Source organism: Lepisma saccharinum, chromosome 25 (genome assembly GCF_977018435.1).
Source record: "Lepisma saccharinum chromosome 25, izLepSacc3.1, whole genome shotgun sequence".
In the NCBI taxonomy this organism is placed as follows: Eukaryota; Metazoa; Arthropoda; class Insecta; order Zygentoma; family Lepismatidae; genus Lepisma; species Lepisma saccharinum.
This window is the reverse complement of record NC_139253.1, coordinates 243,457-261,975: the sequence shown is the minus strand read 5'-3', so window position 1 is coordinate 261,975 and position 18,519 is coordinate 243,457. Positions and strand designations below refer to the sequence as shown.

The following is an 18,519-nucleotide window of genomic DNA, read 5'->3' as shown; positions in this document are numbered from 1 at the left end:
ATAAGCACAAATGTATGTCATTTCTGTTAGTTTATTTTTTATCGAGCAACAACCAAAGAATTTGCACAACCAAACCATAGGCACAAAGCCATTTTTTCTTGCCAAATTCGCAGATTACCTTTACATTTACAAATTCGCTCTGATTGGTTATTATCACGGCATCAAGCAGAGAAGTTAGTGGAAATTAGTGGTCCAGTCGGCAAGGCCAGTCTGACAGCCATCATTTCAAGCCCGGTAGTAAGTCCAGCGTCAACAAAAGCATTCCAGTAGGAAATCTAGCACCGTGTGGGTTACGAATTTTCGCCCCTCCTACCATGGAAAGCGTCACATGGTTATAAGTTATGTAGTTGGTATGTCCACAGAATTGTACGTATACTTTCATATAGAATTTTCAAAGTTTACCCCATGTTGTTGCAGGCGAACCCCACGTGAACGTCCTGTGCAGTATGCCGAAGGAGGGTTTCTTGAAGCAACTCTACTGGCTGCTCATCTGGCCCCTCAACCTCCTGCTCTTCCTCACGATCCCCGACTGCAGGAAGGAGCGGCTGAGGAGGTTCTACCCAGTCACCTTCATCATGTGCGTCATCTGGATCGGAGGGGCGTCCTACCTCGTCACCTGGATGATCACTGTCATAGGTAAGAAGTGCATCTTCACTTGAAAGTGCATTTCAATCATTCCAATTACTTGTAATAAAGTAACATGTTAAAGCAAGTCTACCTAATAGGGAGTCTATCTCCTTGGGAGACGGAATTGAGGCAGGGCGGTTCATGGAACATGTTCTTCCTTTGCAGGAGACACCCTGGGGATTCCAGATTCCGTCATGGGACTCACCTTCTTGGCAGCGGGAACGAGTATACCTGAAGCTGTATCAAGTGTCATTGTATCAAAACAAGGTAAATTCTTCTAATCATCGTCTTATTCGACCGATTTCTTTTCATCATTCCTAAATCAGTAATCATTAGTCTACAACAAAGCAGAGGGTTCCTCGCCATATATTGCTTCCACGGAAGTTTTTTGAAGGGTTTCATTTAAAAATAAAAATAAAATATTATTTGAAAGAAGTTGACTAGGCCTCATTTAATAATCAGCATTGACGACGTCAGAGGAGGGTTGGGGTGTGAAGACCACACCAATAGGGTGGGTCGAAAAAAATCGATTTTTCGAGTATCGAATTCTAATAGGGCTCAAAAGTTGCGTATTTGCATGCTAATCAACGGGAAAATATTGAAGAAAATCATACATTAGATCTTCAGTTCGCGCAAAGGGCCTAAAGTTGGAAAAAATTACAAAAACACCAAATGTTACCTTTACGCTCAAAATATACAGGTAACGTTTTTTGGCTTTTAATAGCATCTAAGTACTTCATTTTAGTTGGCTGATGACAGAAAAAATATTTAAAAAATCACACGCTTCATTTTGAGTTTCGGGCTAAAATTTTCGAGCTTTCGTAAAAAATCGGGGTTTTGCCACTTTACAAATATACGCAGTATTTTAAGAAGAAGTGAAATTTATTTGTTTTCAGTTCCTTCTACATCTCAAGTGAGGTTGAAATTAAAGTCTACTGTTTTAGTTAGTGATAGATTTGGTGTTTCTGATAGAGCAACAGCTGCAGCTGCTGTTGCATCCAACGTTTTGCATGATCTTGGAATGATATCTGAAATAGATACGTTGCTGCTAGTGATCGATAAAAGCAAGATATGGAGAGAGAAACAGAAGACACGACAGGCTATAGGACACAATATTGACCAGCCCATAGTAACAAAGGGAATATACTTTGATGGTAGAAAAGATAATGCTATCTATCAAGAGAAAATAGGAACTAAAATATACCCAACAGTAAGGAAAGAGGAGCACATTGGCGTGATTGGTGAGCCGGTGGGCAATGTGTCGGGCAGGTCACATCGGCAAGTTGAACTGGTAGTGAAATACCCAAGTGCATCCTTAAGTACCTGGAAGATAATGATATTGACATTAATGATCTGGAAGCGATTGCTTGTGATGGCACAGCAACAAAACACAAGGTGCAAAATGGTGTTATCCGCAACATAGAGGTTAAAATTCAGCGCCCATTTCAGTGGTTCATTTGCTTATTTCACTTCAACGAGCTACCTTCAGACATTTATTTGAATACTTGGACGGAGAGACGAAGGGACCCGCGTCATTCTCTGGGAAAATCGACAAACACCTGCCTGATTGTGAGAAATTACCCGTTGTAAATTTCGAAGGAATTGAATTAGATGAAATCAATGTAAATAAAACTGATCATAGTAAAGACCTACAGTACCTTCTGGATATTGTCAGACCAATCCAGACAGGACAATGTGCTCCAGATCTGGCTGTAAGAGATCCTGGACCTCTCGGTCACTCCCGATGGCTGACATGTGCAAACCGGGTCTTACGGTTGTTCATATCCAAACAAGTCCTACAAACGAACTCAAGATGCTTGTAAACTACATTGTGAAGACATATGCTCCCGTCTGGTTCGACATTAAGAGATATCGGTCAGTGAAATATGGTCCTAAACATATCTTTAAGGTTGTTCAAACAACGAGACATTTGCCAGATGACATTAAAAGAATCATCGATCCTGTGATTGAGAGAAACGCGTTCTTCTGTCACCTAGAGAACATGTTGTTGGCTATGATGGTGGATGAGACACAACACATACGAGGGTACTAAAGGCAAGAACTCGAAATCCGAAGGGGAAGTGTGTTAGAACTTTTACGACTCCCTCAATAAATTTTGATGCCACGGACTACTTTGAGCTGATAGAAGTAGTGTATATTGGTTGTTTCAAAATAGTACTTAGTAGGTATGGTTTTTTTTACCAATTGAATATCACTTTTTGACATATTTTGACAATTTTTTGTCGATGTTTTAGCGTTTAGCGATGTTTTAGTACAAATTTTCACTATACTCATTTTTCCCCCACTCGTACTTGGTAGGTATATCATGATGTTACGTGATACAACTTAACCTATCCTTTTTTTACGATTATTTAATTTTTTTACGATCCTAAGTGATATAACTTAACCTATCATTTTTTTTATTTAGGTACTGTTTGAACGTTATTATTTGAGGATCATATTTTGTAGGTATTTTTTTCATCAATCGAATATAAGTTTTTGACATATTTTGACAATTTTTTGTCGATGTTATAGCGTTTAGCGATGTTTTAGTACAAATTTTCACTGCACTCATTTTTCCCCCACTCGTACTTGGTAGGTATATCACGATGTTACGTGATATAACTTAACCTATCTTTTTTTTTACGATTTTTTTAATTTTCTTACGATCCTAAGTGATATAACTTAACCTATCATTTTTTTTATTTACGCACCGAACTAACCTACAAGGGGGACTCCGTTTGTTTTAATATTTCAGTATTATAAGGTTTTCACAAATTTTATATAACCTAAAATGTGTTGGATGTTGATTTTTAGTATGTGGCAATTTTTTATGAATTTAAAACTGCTCTGTGACCCTCTCGTTCTTCACGTCGTAGGCGAAGGACTTCTCTGCAATCAGGATGACACTGCATAGGGTATCCTCGGGCAAGGCATCGTGGAACTCGCAAACACCCACTCTACAAAAATTCTACTATATGATCTTTCACTGGCTAAGCTAACCTACAAATAGGAATTGGTAGCACTGACTTATAAACCCACTGGGTCTTCTTGGCATGTTTTTTCATGATGTGTTGCCAGGCTATTGGGCATCTTGGCGTATACAATGTATATATTTTTGAGGGGGAGGGGTTATAGCTTTTTATGCTGTACGAATACTAAAAACTTGACAGTGACAACCAACAGAGTAGGTAAACCTACATGCAGAAACTGGCAACACTAGTTTCTGACAGTGAATTTGAAATAAAATATTAAACAAAATACATGAGTAAGCACTGTGATTACAAATAATACCAGTGTTATGCCCCCAACTCCAACTGGGCAACTGGGGGAAATAATTGTACAACAATTTGTACCTAATTGTACAATACTTGTACCTAATTGAGAGAGCCTTCTCGTAACTTACTTCATGCACAATTTATATGATTTTACAACTGTGAAAAGAAAGCATATGTGTTCTGTATGCACATATTCATTCTTATTTTTCGAAGTTGAATGGAAGCACGTGTTTTTTACGCTCTCGTAATACTGACCTTGCCCCAGTGATTTTAAATTGCTTCCATCCGGTTTTTTTTTCTGTGCTATTTCCGCGTGCACGCAACATTCGCTTTCAATAGTTTAATGAAATACAGAAGGAGTGTTAGTTTAGCAGGCTCCGAGTTTTACAATTTATTAAATTAAACAATAATTTATGTAAGAATATACTTGTACTTACCGAACACAAAATAATAAAAGCACATGTGAATCTTTGCGTGCGTTCATGTTATATGACGACTGAGTAAAAAATAATGTTGACTCCCCGAAAGATAAAAGTTCCTGGTTCGACATCAGATGCATGCAAATTTTATGTTTTGCTCTCCAAAATCTTGATTTTTATGTTTGTGCTATTTGTCATACAGCAGAGGAGAAGAGGGGAGAGGGCAGGGGAGGGGGTACTATTAGCGCCATCTATTAGCAAACAATAGAAATAAAAAGTAGCGTCAAACTTTTTCAACACCCAAAAATTTTAAACGTCCTCGCGTAGTAATACGATCTAGCTGAAGATGTTTGAAGGAGTACTCTTAGTCGACGAAGCTAATTGCTAGGGCCCATATATTGCTAAAATGTTCTTTGATTTGCATATTTCTCATACCGCCATATGTTGTTCTAGTTGACTTCTTCCAAAAAAATGCTAATTAGCGAGAGTTAATTAAGCAAGGCAAGTAAAAGAAGCAAATAGGACAATATGTGGTGGCGTGAGAATATGTAAAAATTCGATTCAGAGGTGGATCGAATTAAAATTGGGGGATATTTTGCATTTTTTCCCTATAATGTACAAAACATTTACCGTACATAATCTTTTTTATTTACAACAGTATAAAATAAGAGGAATGTGTGACAATATCTATATTAATTAGGAAAGTATGTTGTATGCTAGGTTAGCTAATTGTGTCTTCTACAGCTTTATTGTATAGACGGTGTTAAAGGCGGAGCTATTGCGGAGCATGCACACTCGTCTGGCCCCCCCTCGAACATCCGGTTATGCTTACAATATTATGGATGTTAATATGAAAGGGCAAAGTGGAGATTCTTTTACAAGGAAATAGGGTGTCAGCTGCGTAGCATATGGTTGTACAGTTTGATTGGGAACAAATTTATTGAATCAAGTATCACTTCGTAGGTTTCCGAAGGACGTAGACAGACGAAACCTGTTGATACAAGCAAAACGAGAAAGGATTGGTACCCGGGAAAGAATATTTGCGATTTGCATTTTGTTACAAGCATGTTGATCGTTTATCTGCGTATTGTGTTGTGGTGAAAAGCAGGCCTTTTAGTGAGGCTTCAAACCGAAGCGACACAGGCCCATTTAGTCTATAAATAAGCATTTACCACTCATGGTAAATCAAGTCTTAGGCGGCACAATACATGCCATTGGGAATCTGAGCGACACGTGCAGCTTGTCGTGCTTCGATTACACACCGAAGCGACAAGCAACAGCCTTTTTACTCTAAATGAAACAATTCATCTTGCATACGAGTACAACAGAGCGAGGCGACACGATGTATTGTACTGAGAAAACAACAGTCCAGTCCAAGCGACACGTGCATTTTCTCGTGGTGAATTGGTTCGAAAGGAAGCTTTCAGACTGCAGCGATACGTCTCTCTTGGAAACCAACATTAAAAAATAAACAACACCTTCCGAACGACAAATTGCAGGTGTCGCTTGTTGCTCGGACTAGACCGTTTTATCAATACCTTGCATTGTGTTGCCCCGGCCTGTTATTTGTGCAAGCGTGACTGATGAATTGTTTGCTTTAGATCGAATGCTTCTGTGTGAAATTCTGATATCACTTGTCGCTTCAGTCTGAAAACTCCCTTGTTGCTTGAAGTAAATTCGTGCGGGTGAAAGTGGCATGCCATATCATAGATTTTTCCTAAATCCCTTATGCAGAAAGGAGACGTTGAAAGCATATATATTTACTAGCATTTGTTATGTGTCATTACAGCTGCAGATTTGTTGGCAAAGATTCACTTAAGCATATTTTATATCATATAATAGTATCATTAGTTTTATAGAATTATCTTTCCCTCACTTTTCTATTTATAAAATAATTTAATATACTGTATAAATGTTCGTCGTACATGATATATTTGTATGTACGTAGTGTGTTATAGAATTGGCGGCCACAAAGATAAGTCATATTTTAATAATCTGTTCTGCAGTTGATCATTCGATGGATTCTAGACGTCCATTTCTTCATAGTAGAATTTTAACAAATGCTTTTCTTGATTATCGTCGCACAATTGATTAAAATAAGCGCCCATTTCTTACTTCGTATGCCGGTGAATTTGCACTGGCAATAATAGGGATTGACTTAAACCGGAAGTTACGGGAGGACCGGGTAAGACCTCACCAATGTTTATGTTTACATTTTTAATACGATTTATAGAGGGAAGATGGAAAAAGAGAGCTCTACGGAAATTGACGCTCTTAACAATATTGTACGCTCGTGAAAATTATATATATAAATAAGATTTAAGCGTATTATCTGCTTTCATGTCAGATTTTCCCAACTTGTGAGCTGTAGTGTTTAGGTGATAAGCGACCTGCTCAAATATGATATTGTTGATAATATTGTACGCCTGTGAAAATTACATATAAATAAGATTTAAGCGTATTATTTGCTTTCATGTCAGATTTTCCCAACCTGTGAGTTGTAGTGTTTAGGTGATAAGCGACTTGTTCAAATATGATATTGTTGACAATATTGTACGCCTGTGAAAATTACATATAAATAAGATTTAAGCGTATTATCTGCTTTCATGTCAGATTTTACCAATTTGTAAGCTGTAGTGTTTAGGTGATAAGCGACCTGCTCAAATATGATATTGTTGACAATATTGTACGTCCGTGAAAATTATATATATAAATAAGATTTAAGCGTATTATTTGCTTTCATGTCAGATTTTGCCAACTTGTGAGTTGTAGTGTTTAGGTGATAAGCGATCTGTTCAAATATGATATTGTTGATAAATATTGTATGCCCGTGAAAATTATATATAAATAAGGCATAAGCGTATTATCTGCTTTCATGTCAGATTTTCCCAACCTGTGAGCTGTAGTGTTTAGGTGACAAGCGACCTGCTCAAATATGATACCCCACCGTTCGGTAGGGACGCTAATGTGGCAATATAGCACGGCGTAGTGCTTGCTTCTTTTATGCAGTGCATGTTCATTGGCTAGCTAGTAACTAGTGTTGCCAACTGTAATAATGAAGCACTATTTCTGTCATGGAAGGGGAAAAGGCAGGTAAAGTGGCGGTGAGTTTTGTTGGATTGGAAGCACCATATTTTTATTTTATACTAAGTATTTGACCGGTTTGACGTTGTGTGCGTGTATTGCGTGTGTGTATGTAAAAGTGTGTGTTTGCTAATGAACGTTAAATTCCATAATGCCTCCAGTTCTGTCGAAGTTGAAATCAAAAACCTTGCATAGCCAAGCTCGGGAAATTTTAAGCAACGTGCACGAGTTCATGAAGGAGGAAGCCAGTCATGGTGTTAGCATCCCAATAAAGCATTTTGGCAAGAGAGCAGCGAACAGCAGCAACAAATTGTTCATATTTCATAATTTTGGAATTATTCAAAATAAATAAATTATGTAGCTCCAACATTATTTCAACTCTGGCTCCGGTACGTGTTCTTGTAGAAATTGCATAGAGGAGGCTGTTATTTTTGCTGCTTAATGCGATACATATTGTTTTCTGTGTTAAAATTGCCATGTTTTGATGGGTGATAAGCCTATTGAAAACTGTGATCGAGCGAGATATTTTTTTGCGCTGAATAGTATTGAAATAGCATAAGAAGTCTTATTATTTATTTTATATTTTGATGTTTTAGTTAGGAATATATTGATTTTCAATTTTCTGTTGCTGCGTAATGACCGGGGGGGGGGGTCGAAATAGAGCGGCATCTGCCGCTACCTCCCAGGGAGGCAAAATGACTAGCGCCGGCCCTGGTTCATAACAAAAGAAAAAGCCGCGCAGCTTATCGTCTAGTGGCAGTATATGTACTTGTTATTGTTGTGGAAGCCGGCATTTTTTGTAAATGTACAACAAAGGCAACCGACTGTCGCCGATCTCAGAGAGGAAATAATAATACTGCTTCAGGAGGAGTGTTATGGTGCAATTGTAGCGGTTTAACACGTTGGCATGTTATTATCTGCCGTTGCAGTTCCATATCAGTGTATACGGGTTTTGGAAGTGAAAAGTTAGAACGCCACCAGTGCATTAATGCAATGAAAAATAATATATATATTTTTTTATTTTGTTTGAAATCACTCAAATAAGGAATCGTATGAAAAAGTCTTTTTTGCAGCATTTTTGGTAATTTTACTTATGTGTTAGTTCATATTTTACGAATTTTTAGTCCATATGTATGTAGCTACATACAAAGTTACTTGTTAGTACATATTAATCCTAGTCCTGGTATAATGCATGACGTTTAAAACTCAACGTTAGATAGACCTGAATTCTCTAATTTTATTGTTGTACGTAACAGCTGTGCATCGACGCACTGCAGCGATTTTTCTATCTACTCCATTAACAACACTACTTCTTTAGTTGTTTCGCGCATCGCACGGCAGAATTATCTGCGCTGGACTCTACCCAGTGCGGCGACCTGTTCACCCAGCGATGCGTCTCTGCTCACGAACTTTTCGAAAGCTGCGTGCTCTAACTTTCTGTCTGCTTCGTGACGTGCATCCAGATCCGTCTGCGTGGTGTTGTAAGCGATGTTGTGATTTTTGCATGCGGCGTCCAACGGATTCACACCCTTGCCCCCCCTCTCTCCAATTTTTTCTCGAGTTTGGTACCCGGTCCGCAGTACTGGTAGCCCGGTAAATACATCTGAAAAGATAACTTGTCACCTTTTGAGAACAGGCGCCTGTACGTGTTCTCGAAAAGTTTGGAACAATCCAAATACCAGCAACTGATGAAACTGTACGATGGTCTGGACATTGCAACGTTCCCCCCCTCGGAAATAAAACCACTCGACGATTGTCGTGAAAATTTAGTCGTTGTGTTCGACGACGCCATCCTGGAAAATCAAAATGAAATTCGCAACTTTTTCACGCAAGGTCGTCACAAAAAAAAATGGATTGCTTCTACCTAGCTCAAACGTTTTCCAAAATTCCAAAACAGTTACTACGCGACAACGCTAATTTCATATGTTTGTTTCGTCAAGATCATACCAACCTCAAGCACGCGTACGATGACTACGTAGGCGGAGACATGAACTACAATCAATTTTCGGAACGCTGCTGCTCTACTTGCTGGAACGGTGACGATTTCGGATTCGCGACGATCGACATGACGAGGAAACCCAACGACGGAAAATACAGAAACAAAATCAACGACTTTCTAAACGTTGCAACGTTGTGAGAAACGACGTATATAAATAAACGACTTTCTAAACGTTGCAACGTTTAGAAAGTCGTTTATTTATATACGTCGTTTCTCACAACGTTGCAACGTTTAGAAAGTCGTTGATTTTGTTTCTGTATTTTCCGTCGTTGGGTTTCCTCGTCATGTCGATCGTCGCGAATCCGAAATCGTCACCGTTCCAGCAAGTAGAGCAGCAGCGTTCCGAAAATTGATTGTAGTTCATGTCTCCGCCTACGTAGTCATCGTACGCGTGCTTGAGGTTGGTATGATCTTGACGAAACAAACATATGAAATTAGCGTTGTCGCGTAGTAACTGTTTTGGAATTTTGGAAAACGTTTGAGCTAGGTAGAAGCAATCCATTTTTTTTTGTGACGACCTTGCGTGAAAAAGTTGCGAATTTCATTTTGATTTTCCAGGATGGCGTCGTCGAACACAACGACTAAATTTTCACGACAATCGTCGAGTGGTTTTATTTCCGAGGGGGGGAACGTTGCAATGTCCAGACCATCGTACAGTTTCATCAGTTGCTGGTATTTGGATTGTTCCAAACTTTTCGAGAACACGTACAGGCGCCTGTTCTCAAAAGGTGACAAGTTATCTTTTCAGATGTATTTACCGGGCTACCAGTACTGCGGACCGGGTACCAAACTCGAGAAAAAATTGGAGAGAGGGGGGGCAAGGGTGTGAATCCGTTGGACGCCGCATGCAAAAATCACGACATCGCTTACAACACCACGCAGACGGATCTGGATGCACGTCACGAAGCAGACAGAAAGTTAGAGCACGCAGCTTTCGAAAAGTTCGTGAGCAGAGACGCATCGCTGGGTGAACAGGTCGCCGCACTGGGTAGAGTCCAGCGCAGATAATTCTGCCGTGCGATGCGCGAAACAACTAAAGAAGTAGTGTTGTTAATGGAGTAGATAGAAAAATCGCTGCAGTGCGTCGATGCACAGCTGTTACGTACAACAATAAAATTAGAGAATTCAGGTCTATCTAACGTTGAGTTTTAAACGTCATGCATTATACCAGGACTAGGATTAATATGTACTAACAAGTAACTTTGTATGTAGCTACATACATATGGACTAAAAATTCGTAAAATATGAACTAACACATAAGTAAAATTACCAAAAATGCTGCAAAAAAGACTTTTTCATACGATTCCTTATTTGAGTGATTTCAAACAAAATAAAAAAATATATATATTATTTTTCATTGCATTAATGCACTGGTGGCGTTCTAACTTTTCACTTCCAAAACCCGTATACACTGATATGGAACTGCAACGGCAGATAATAACATGCCAACGTGTTAAACCGCTACAATTGCACCATAACACTCCTCCTGAAGCAGTATTATTATATCCTCTCTGAGATCGGCGACAGTCGGTTGCCTTTGTTGTACATTTACAAAAAATGCCGGCTTCCACAACAATAACAAGTACATATACTGCCACTAGACGATAAGCTGCGCGGCTTTTTCTTTTGTTATGAACCAGGGCCGGCGCTAGTCATTTTGCCTCCCTGGGAGGTAGCGGCAGATGCCGCTCTATTTCGACCCCCCCCCGGTCATTACGCAGCAACAGAAAATTGAAAATCAATATATTCCTAACTAAAACATCAAAATATAAAATAAATAATAAGACTTCTTATGCTATTTCAATACTATTCAGCGCAAAAAAATATCTCGCTCGATCACAGTTTTCAATAGGCTTATCACCCATCAAAACATGGCAATTTTAACACAGAAAACAATATGTATCGCATTAAGCAGCAAAAATAACAGCCTCCTCTATGCAATTTCTACAAGAACACGTACCGGAGCCAGAGTTGAAATAATGTTGGAGCTACATAATTTATTTATTTTGAATAATTCCAAAATTATGAAATATGAACAATTTGTTGCTGCTGTTCGCTGCTCTCTTGCCAAAATGCTTTATTGGGATGCTAACACCATGACTGGCTTCCTCCTTCATGAACTCGTGCACGTTGCTTAAAATTTCCCGAGCTTGGCTATGCAAGGTTTTTGATTTCAACTTCGACAGAACTGGAGGCATTATGGAATTTAACGTTCATTAGCAAACACACACTTTTACATACACACACGCAATACACGCACACAACGTCAAACCGGTCAAATACTTAGTATAAAATAAAAATATGGTGCTTCCAATCCAACAAAACTCACCGCCACTTTACCTGCCTTTTCCCCTTCCATGACAGAAATAGTGCTTCATTATTACAGTTGGCAACACTAGTTACTAGCTAGCCAATGAACATGCACTGCATAAAAGAAGCAAGCACTACGCCGTGCTATATTGCCACATTAGCGTCCCTACCGAACGGTGGGGTATCATATTTGAGCAGGTCGCTTGTCACCTAAACACTACAGCTCACAGGTTGGGAAAATCTGACATGAAAGCAGATAATACGCTTATGCCTTATTTATATATAATTTTCACGGGCATACAATATTTATCAACAATATCATATTTGAACAGATCGCTTATCACCTAAACACTACAACTCACAAGTTGGCAAAATCTGACATGAAAGCAAATAATACGCTTAAATCTTATTTATATATATAATTTTCACGGACGTACAATATTGTCAACAATATCATATTTGAGCAGGTCGCTTATCACCTAAACACTACAGCTTACAAATTGGTAAAATCTGACATGAAAGCAGATAATACGCTTAAATCTTATTTATATGTAATTTTCACAGGCGTACAATATTGTCAACAATATCATATTTGAACAAGTCGCTTATCACCTAAACACTACAACTCACAGGTTGGGAAAATCTGACATGAAAGCAAATAATACGCTTAAATCTTATTTATATGTAATTTTCACAGGCGTACAATATTATCAACAATATCATATTTGAGCAGGTCGCTTATCACCTAAACACTACAGCTCACAAGTTGGGAAAATCTGACATGAAAGCAGATAATACGCTTAAATCTTATTTATATATATAATTTTCACGAGCGTACAATATTGTTAAGAGCGTCAATTTCCGTAGAGCTCTCTTTTTCCATCTTCCCTCTATAAATCGTATTAAAAATGTAAACATAAACATTGGTGAGGTCTTACCCGGTCCTCCCGTAACTTCCGGTTTAAGTCAATCCCTATTATTGCCAGTGCAAATTCACCGGCATACGAAGTAAGAAATGGGCGCTTATTTTAATCAATTGTGCGACGATAATCAAGAAAAGCATTTGTTAAAATTCTACTATGAAGAAATGGACGTCTAGAATCCATCGAATGATCAACTGCAGAACAGATTATTAAAATATGACTTATCTTTGTGGCCGCCAATTCTATAACACACTACGTACATACAAATATATCATGTACGACGAACATTTATACAGTATATTAAATTATTTTATAAATAGAAAAGTGAGGGAAAGATAATTCTATAAAACTAATGATACTATTATATGATATAAAATATGCTTAAGTGAATCTTTGCCAACAAATCTGCAGCTGTAATGACACATAACAAATGCTAGTAAATATATATGCTTTCAACGTCTCCTTTCTGCATAAGGGATTTAGGAAAAATCTATGATATGGCATGCCACTTTCACCCGCACGAATTTACTTCAAGCAACAAGGGAGTTTTCAGACTGAAGCGACAAGTGATATCAGAATTTCACACAGAAGCATTCGATCTAAAGCAAACAATTCATCAGTCACGCTTGCACAAATAACAGGCCGGGGCAACACAATGCAAGGTATTGATAAAACGGTCTAGTCCGAGCAACAAGCGACACCTGCAATTTGTCGTTCGGAAGGTGTTGTTTATTTTTTAATGTTGGTTTCCAAGAGAGACGTATCGCTGCAGTCTGAAAGCTTCCTTTCGAACCAATTCACCACGAGAAAATGCACGTGTCGCTTGGACTGGACTGTTGTTTTCTCAGTACAATACATCGTGTCGCCTCGCTCTGTTGTACTCGTATGCAAGATGAATTGTTTCATTTAGAGTAAAAAGGCTGTTGCTTGTCGCTTCGGTGTGTAATCGAAGCACGACAAGCTGCACGTGTCGCTCAGATTCCCAATGGCATGTATTGTGCCGCCTAAGACTTGATTTACCATGAGTGGTAAATGCTTATTTATAGACTAAATGGGCCTGTGTCGCTTCGGTTTGAAGCCTCACTAAAAGGCCTGCTTTTCACCACAACACAATACGCAGATAAACGATCAACATGCTTGTAACAAAATGCAAATCGCAAATATTCTTTCCCGGGTACCAATCCTTTCTCGTTTTGCTTGTATCAACAGGTTTCGTCTGTCTACGTCCTTCGGAAACCTACGAAGTGATACTTGATTCAATAAATTTGTTCCCAATCAAACTGTACAACCATATGCTACGCAGCTGACACCCTATTTCCTTGTAAAAGAATCTCCACTTTGCCCTTTCATATTAACATCCATAATATTGTAAGCATAACCGGATGTTCGAGGGGGGGCCAGACGAGTGTGCATGCTCCGCAATAGCTCCGCCTTTAACACCGTCTATACAATAAAGCTGTAGAAGACACAATTAGCTAACCTAGCATACAACATACTTTCCTAATTAATATAGATATTGTCACACATTCCTCTTATTTTATACTGTTGTAAATAAAAAAGATTATGTACGGTAAATGTTTTGTACATTATAGGGAAAAAATGCAAAATATCCCCCAATTTTAATTCGATCCACCTCTGAATCGAATTTTTACATATTCTCACGCCACCACATATTGTCCTATTTGCTTCTTTTACTTGCCTTGCTTAATTAACTCTCGCTAATTAGCATTTTTTTGGAAGAAGTCAACTAGAACAACATATGGCGGTATGAGAAATATGCAAATCAAAGAACATTTTAGCAATATATGGGCCCTAGCAATTAGCTTCGTCGACTAAGAGTACTCCTTCAAACATCTTCAGCTAGATCGTATTACTACGCGAGGACGTTTAAAATTTTTGGGTGTTGAAAAAGTTTGACGCTACTTTTTATTTCTATTGTTTGCTAATAGATGGCGCTAATAGTACCCCCTCCCCTGCCCTCTCCCCTCTTCTCCTCTGCTGTATGACAAATAGCACAAACATAAAAATCAAGATTTTGGAGAGCAAAACATAAAATTTGCATGCATCTGATGTCGAACCAGGAACTTTTATCTTTCGGGGAGTCAACATTATTTTTTACTCAGTCGTCATATAACATGAACGCACGCAAAGATTCACATGTGCTTTTATTATTTTGTGTTCGGTAAGTACAAGTATATTCTTACATAAATTATTGTTTAATTTAATAAATTGTAAAACTCGGAGCCTGCTAAACTAACACTCCTTCTGTATTTCATTAAACTATTGAAAGCGAATGTTGCGTGCACGCGGAAATAGCACAGAAAAAAAAACCGGATGGAAGCAATTTAAAATCACTGGGGCAAGGTCAGTATTACGAGAGCGTAAAAAACACGTGCTTCCATTCAACTTCGAAAAATAAGAATGAATATGTGCATACAGAACACATATGCTTTCTTTTCACAGTTGTAAAATCATATAAATTGTGCATGAAGTAAGTTACGAGAAGGCTCTCTCAATTAGGTACAAGTATTGTACAATTAGGTACAAATTGTTGTACAATTATTTCCCCCAGTTGCCCAGTTGGAGTTGGGGGCATAACACTGGTATTATTTGTAATCACAGTGCTTACTCATGTATTTTGTTTAATATTTTATTTCAAATTCACTGTCAGAAACTAGTGTTGCCAGTTTCTGCATGTAGGTTTACCTACTCTGTTGGTTGTCACTGTCAAGTTTTTAGTATTCGTACAGCATAAAAAGCTATAACCCCTCCCCCTCAAAAATATATACATTGTATACGCCAAGATGCCCAATAGCCTGGCAACACATCATGAAAAAACATGCCAAGAAGACCCAGTGGGTTTATAAGTCAGTGCTACCAATTCCTATTTGTAGGTTAGCTTAGCCAGTGAAAGATCATATAGTAGAATTTTTGTAGAGTGGGTGTTTGCGAGTTCCACGATGCCTTGCCCGAGGATACCCTATGCAGTGTCATCCTGATTGCAGAGAAGTCCTTCGCCTACGACGTGAAGAACGAGAGGGTCACAGAGCAGTTTTAAATTCATAAAAAATTGCCACATACTAAAAATCAACATCCAACACATTTTAGGTTATATAAAATTTGTGAAAACCTTATAATACTGAAATATTAAAACAAACGGAGTCCCCCTTGTAGGTTAGTTCGGTGCGTAAATAAAAAAAATGATAGGTTAAGTTATATCACTTAGGATCGTAAGAAAATTAAAAAAATCGTAAAAAAAAAGATAGGTTAAGTTATATCACGTAACATCGTGATATACCTACCAAGTACGAGTGGGGGAAAAATGAGTGCAGTGAAAATTTGTACTAAAACATCGCTAAACGCTATAACATCGACAAAAAATTGTCAAAATATGTCAAAAACTTATATTCGATTGATGAAAAAAATACCTACAAAATATGATCCTCAAATAATAACGTTCAAACAGTACCTAAATAAAAAAAATGATAGGTTAAGTTATATCACTTAGGATCGTAAAAAAATTAAATAATCGTAAAAAAAGGATAGGTTAAGTTGTATCACGTAACATCATGATATACCTACCAAGTACGAGTGGGGGAAAAATGAGTATAGTGAAAATTTGTACTAAAACATCGCTAAACGCTAAAACATCGACAAAAAATTGTCAAAATATGTCAAAAAGTGATATTCAATTGGTAAAAAAAAACCATACCTACTAAGTACTATTTTGAAACAACCAATATACACTACTGATAGATTGGACAAAATGTAATCTGTCGCCCCCTTCAATGATGGAAAGCTTGACAACAGAGATCACTTCGTCAGTTGTGCCTGGGTTTGATTTTTTTAAATTTTCCATGCAATACCCAAGCTGTTGAAAGATGCGTCAAACTTGTCACAGAGTCTGCAGGAAAAGTGTGCGGACAAGAGAACAGAGATGACTACATTAGAGCAACGTTGCTCTCAAGATCCCCAATGCCAAAATTGGATCAAAAATCTGAATTTAAGACAACGTCCTTGACTAAGTCAACATAATTTAACACAGTCTACTTGGTTGGATGGTTGGGTAGGGTTTGGTTGGAACTCGAATTGCAGCCACCTCCTCGTAGTGAGTTCTGGTCCATTTAAAAAAAAAAAAAGTTAAATAAGCGAAGAGCTGCAAAATGATGTACTCTTATCAAAATAGAATGTATAAAATAACTCACATTAACGAATTATTAAGGAAGTTGGCCTCTTATAATTTAAAGTACAACAGTGCGTCTGTTTGTAAAACGGTAAAATCCAAATTTTTCACCTAAATTCTAAAATTTTAGGCCTCTTGCGCGAACGCAAAATATAGCGCATGGGTTTTAAGTATATTTTTTTCTGTCATCACGCAAATAAAATGAAATACTTGGACGCTATTAAATGCCAAAAAACGTTACCTGTATATTTTGAGCGTAAAGGTAAAGTTTGGTAATTTTTGTAATTTTTTCCAAACTTTAGGCTCCTTGCGTGAACTGAAGATTCAATGTATGATTTTTTCAATATTTGTCCGTTGATTAGCATGAAAATACGCAACTTTTGCGCCCAATTAGAATTCGCTACTCGAAAAATCGATTTTTGCGACCCACCCTACCCACCAACTCCCTCATCCCCCTTTTGCCTTTCAGAATTTATACCCTAGGGGAAAATAAAAACTAACCCCTACATGCCTTTGTATACTATATTTAAGAGTTATATATGCTATATGTAACTCCCTCACAGAAAATACCTCGCTTTTGCTTCGTCGCTCACCGATTAATATGACAAAGGCATTCGCGTATTTGAGACTGCAAATGATTACAGAACAGCATTTCGCCAATCCTGAGCAAAATTTGTTCCAGTTTCTAAGATTCGGATGGAGGTTATTACTTTTTAAATGCCATTCATGTTGAGTCGCGGCAAAGTGAGGGAAATTCTCGGTTTCCGAGGGGTGTTCGCCCATTGAGAGCGATGAACAGAAATTCTTCGCCACCCGAAATTCGCCATAAGTTGCGTGCGCTTAAGAGGGACAGAAAGAGGCAGAAGAGAAGCCATAAAGTGGAGCGAACGAAGTGGGTACACTTTGATGCCGGGACGGACAAGTCCCGACTTGAAGGGAAGATCAAGGAGAGGTCACTTGATTTTAGACGTTTGATCTGACCGCTTATTCTAAATACCTTACAGGCATGGGCACCATGGGCATCAGCAGCTCCATCGGCTCCAACACCTTCGACATCCTCCTTTGCCTGGGCCTCCCGTGGCTCATCAAGTCCTCCTTCCTGCCGACAGAGGGCCACTACATCGCCATCAACTCCAGAGGCCTCGACTACAGCGCCCTCTCGCTCCTGTCGACGCTGCTGCTACTCTACGTCACCTTCTGCTGCAACCGCTTCCGCCTGGACAAAAAGGTGGGCGTCGCCTGCCTCCTCATGTACGCCGCCTTCCTCGTCGTCGCCTGCCTCATCGAACTCAACGTCTTCTTCGTCGTGAACCTCCCCACCTGCGAGAGGTGAAGTCCTCGTGTACTTTCTTCTTCCATATGTGTGTACTTAATGTATTTCTAGAGCACTCATGTAATAATATATGTATTTTTAAATAAATCTACATTCTTAAGTTATTGCTTATTATTACATTAGAAATATAATTCCAAGCTTATCCAGTGAGAGGTAAGTACGCCCTTATGAAGGATGCAAAAGTATGGTAAAGCAAGGTCTTCATATTCTTGTCGAATGTTCCAATTTTGCTTTCCCCTGGCAGACTTAACCCCTTCCCTGTGGCGATGTTGGAGAGAAGTGCGACCAAAAAAAATCTGTATATAGATGCAACCGCAAATTCGTGTCATCGCAAAAAATGCAAAAACTGACTATAAAAAGACT

The 18,519-nt window shown here is 38.5% G+C and overlaps 1 protein-coding gene across 2 annotated transcripts in view; it reads left to right on the top strand.

Moving 5' to 3' along the window:
* The window catches only part of LOC145978928 (sodium/potassium/calcium exchanger 4-like), a 60,149-nt gene extending 41,940 nt beyond the window's left edge, over positions 1-18,209 (top strand). For both annotated transcript variants that reach the window (XM_083111916.1, XM_083111914.1), the window contains 3 exons: positions 418-636; positions 793-894; positions 17,828-18,209. In XM_083111916.1, the coding sequence (XP_082968042.1) occupies positions 418-636; positions 793-894; positions 17,828-18,156 (650 nt within the window). In that variant the 3' untranslated portion in view covers positions 18,157-18,209. The remainder of the gene's footprint in view (positions 1-417; positions 637-792; positions 895-17,827) is intronic.
* The last annotated feature ends 310 nt before the right edge of the window (positions 18,210-18,519 follow it).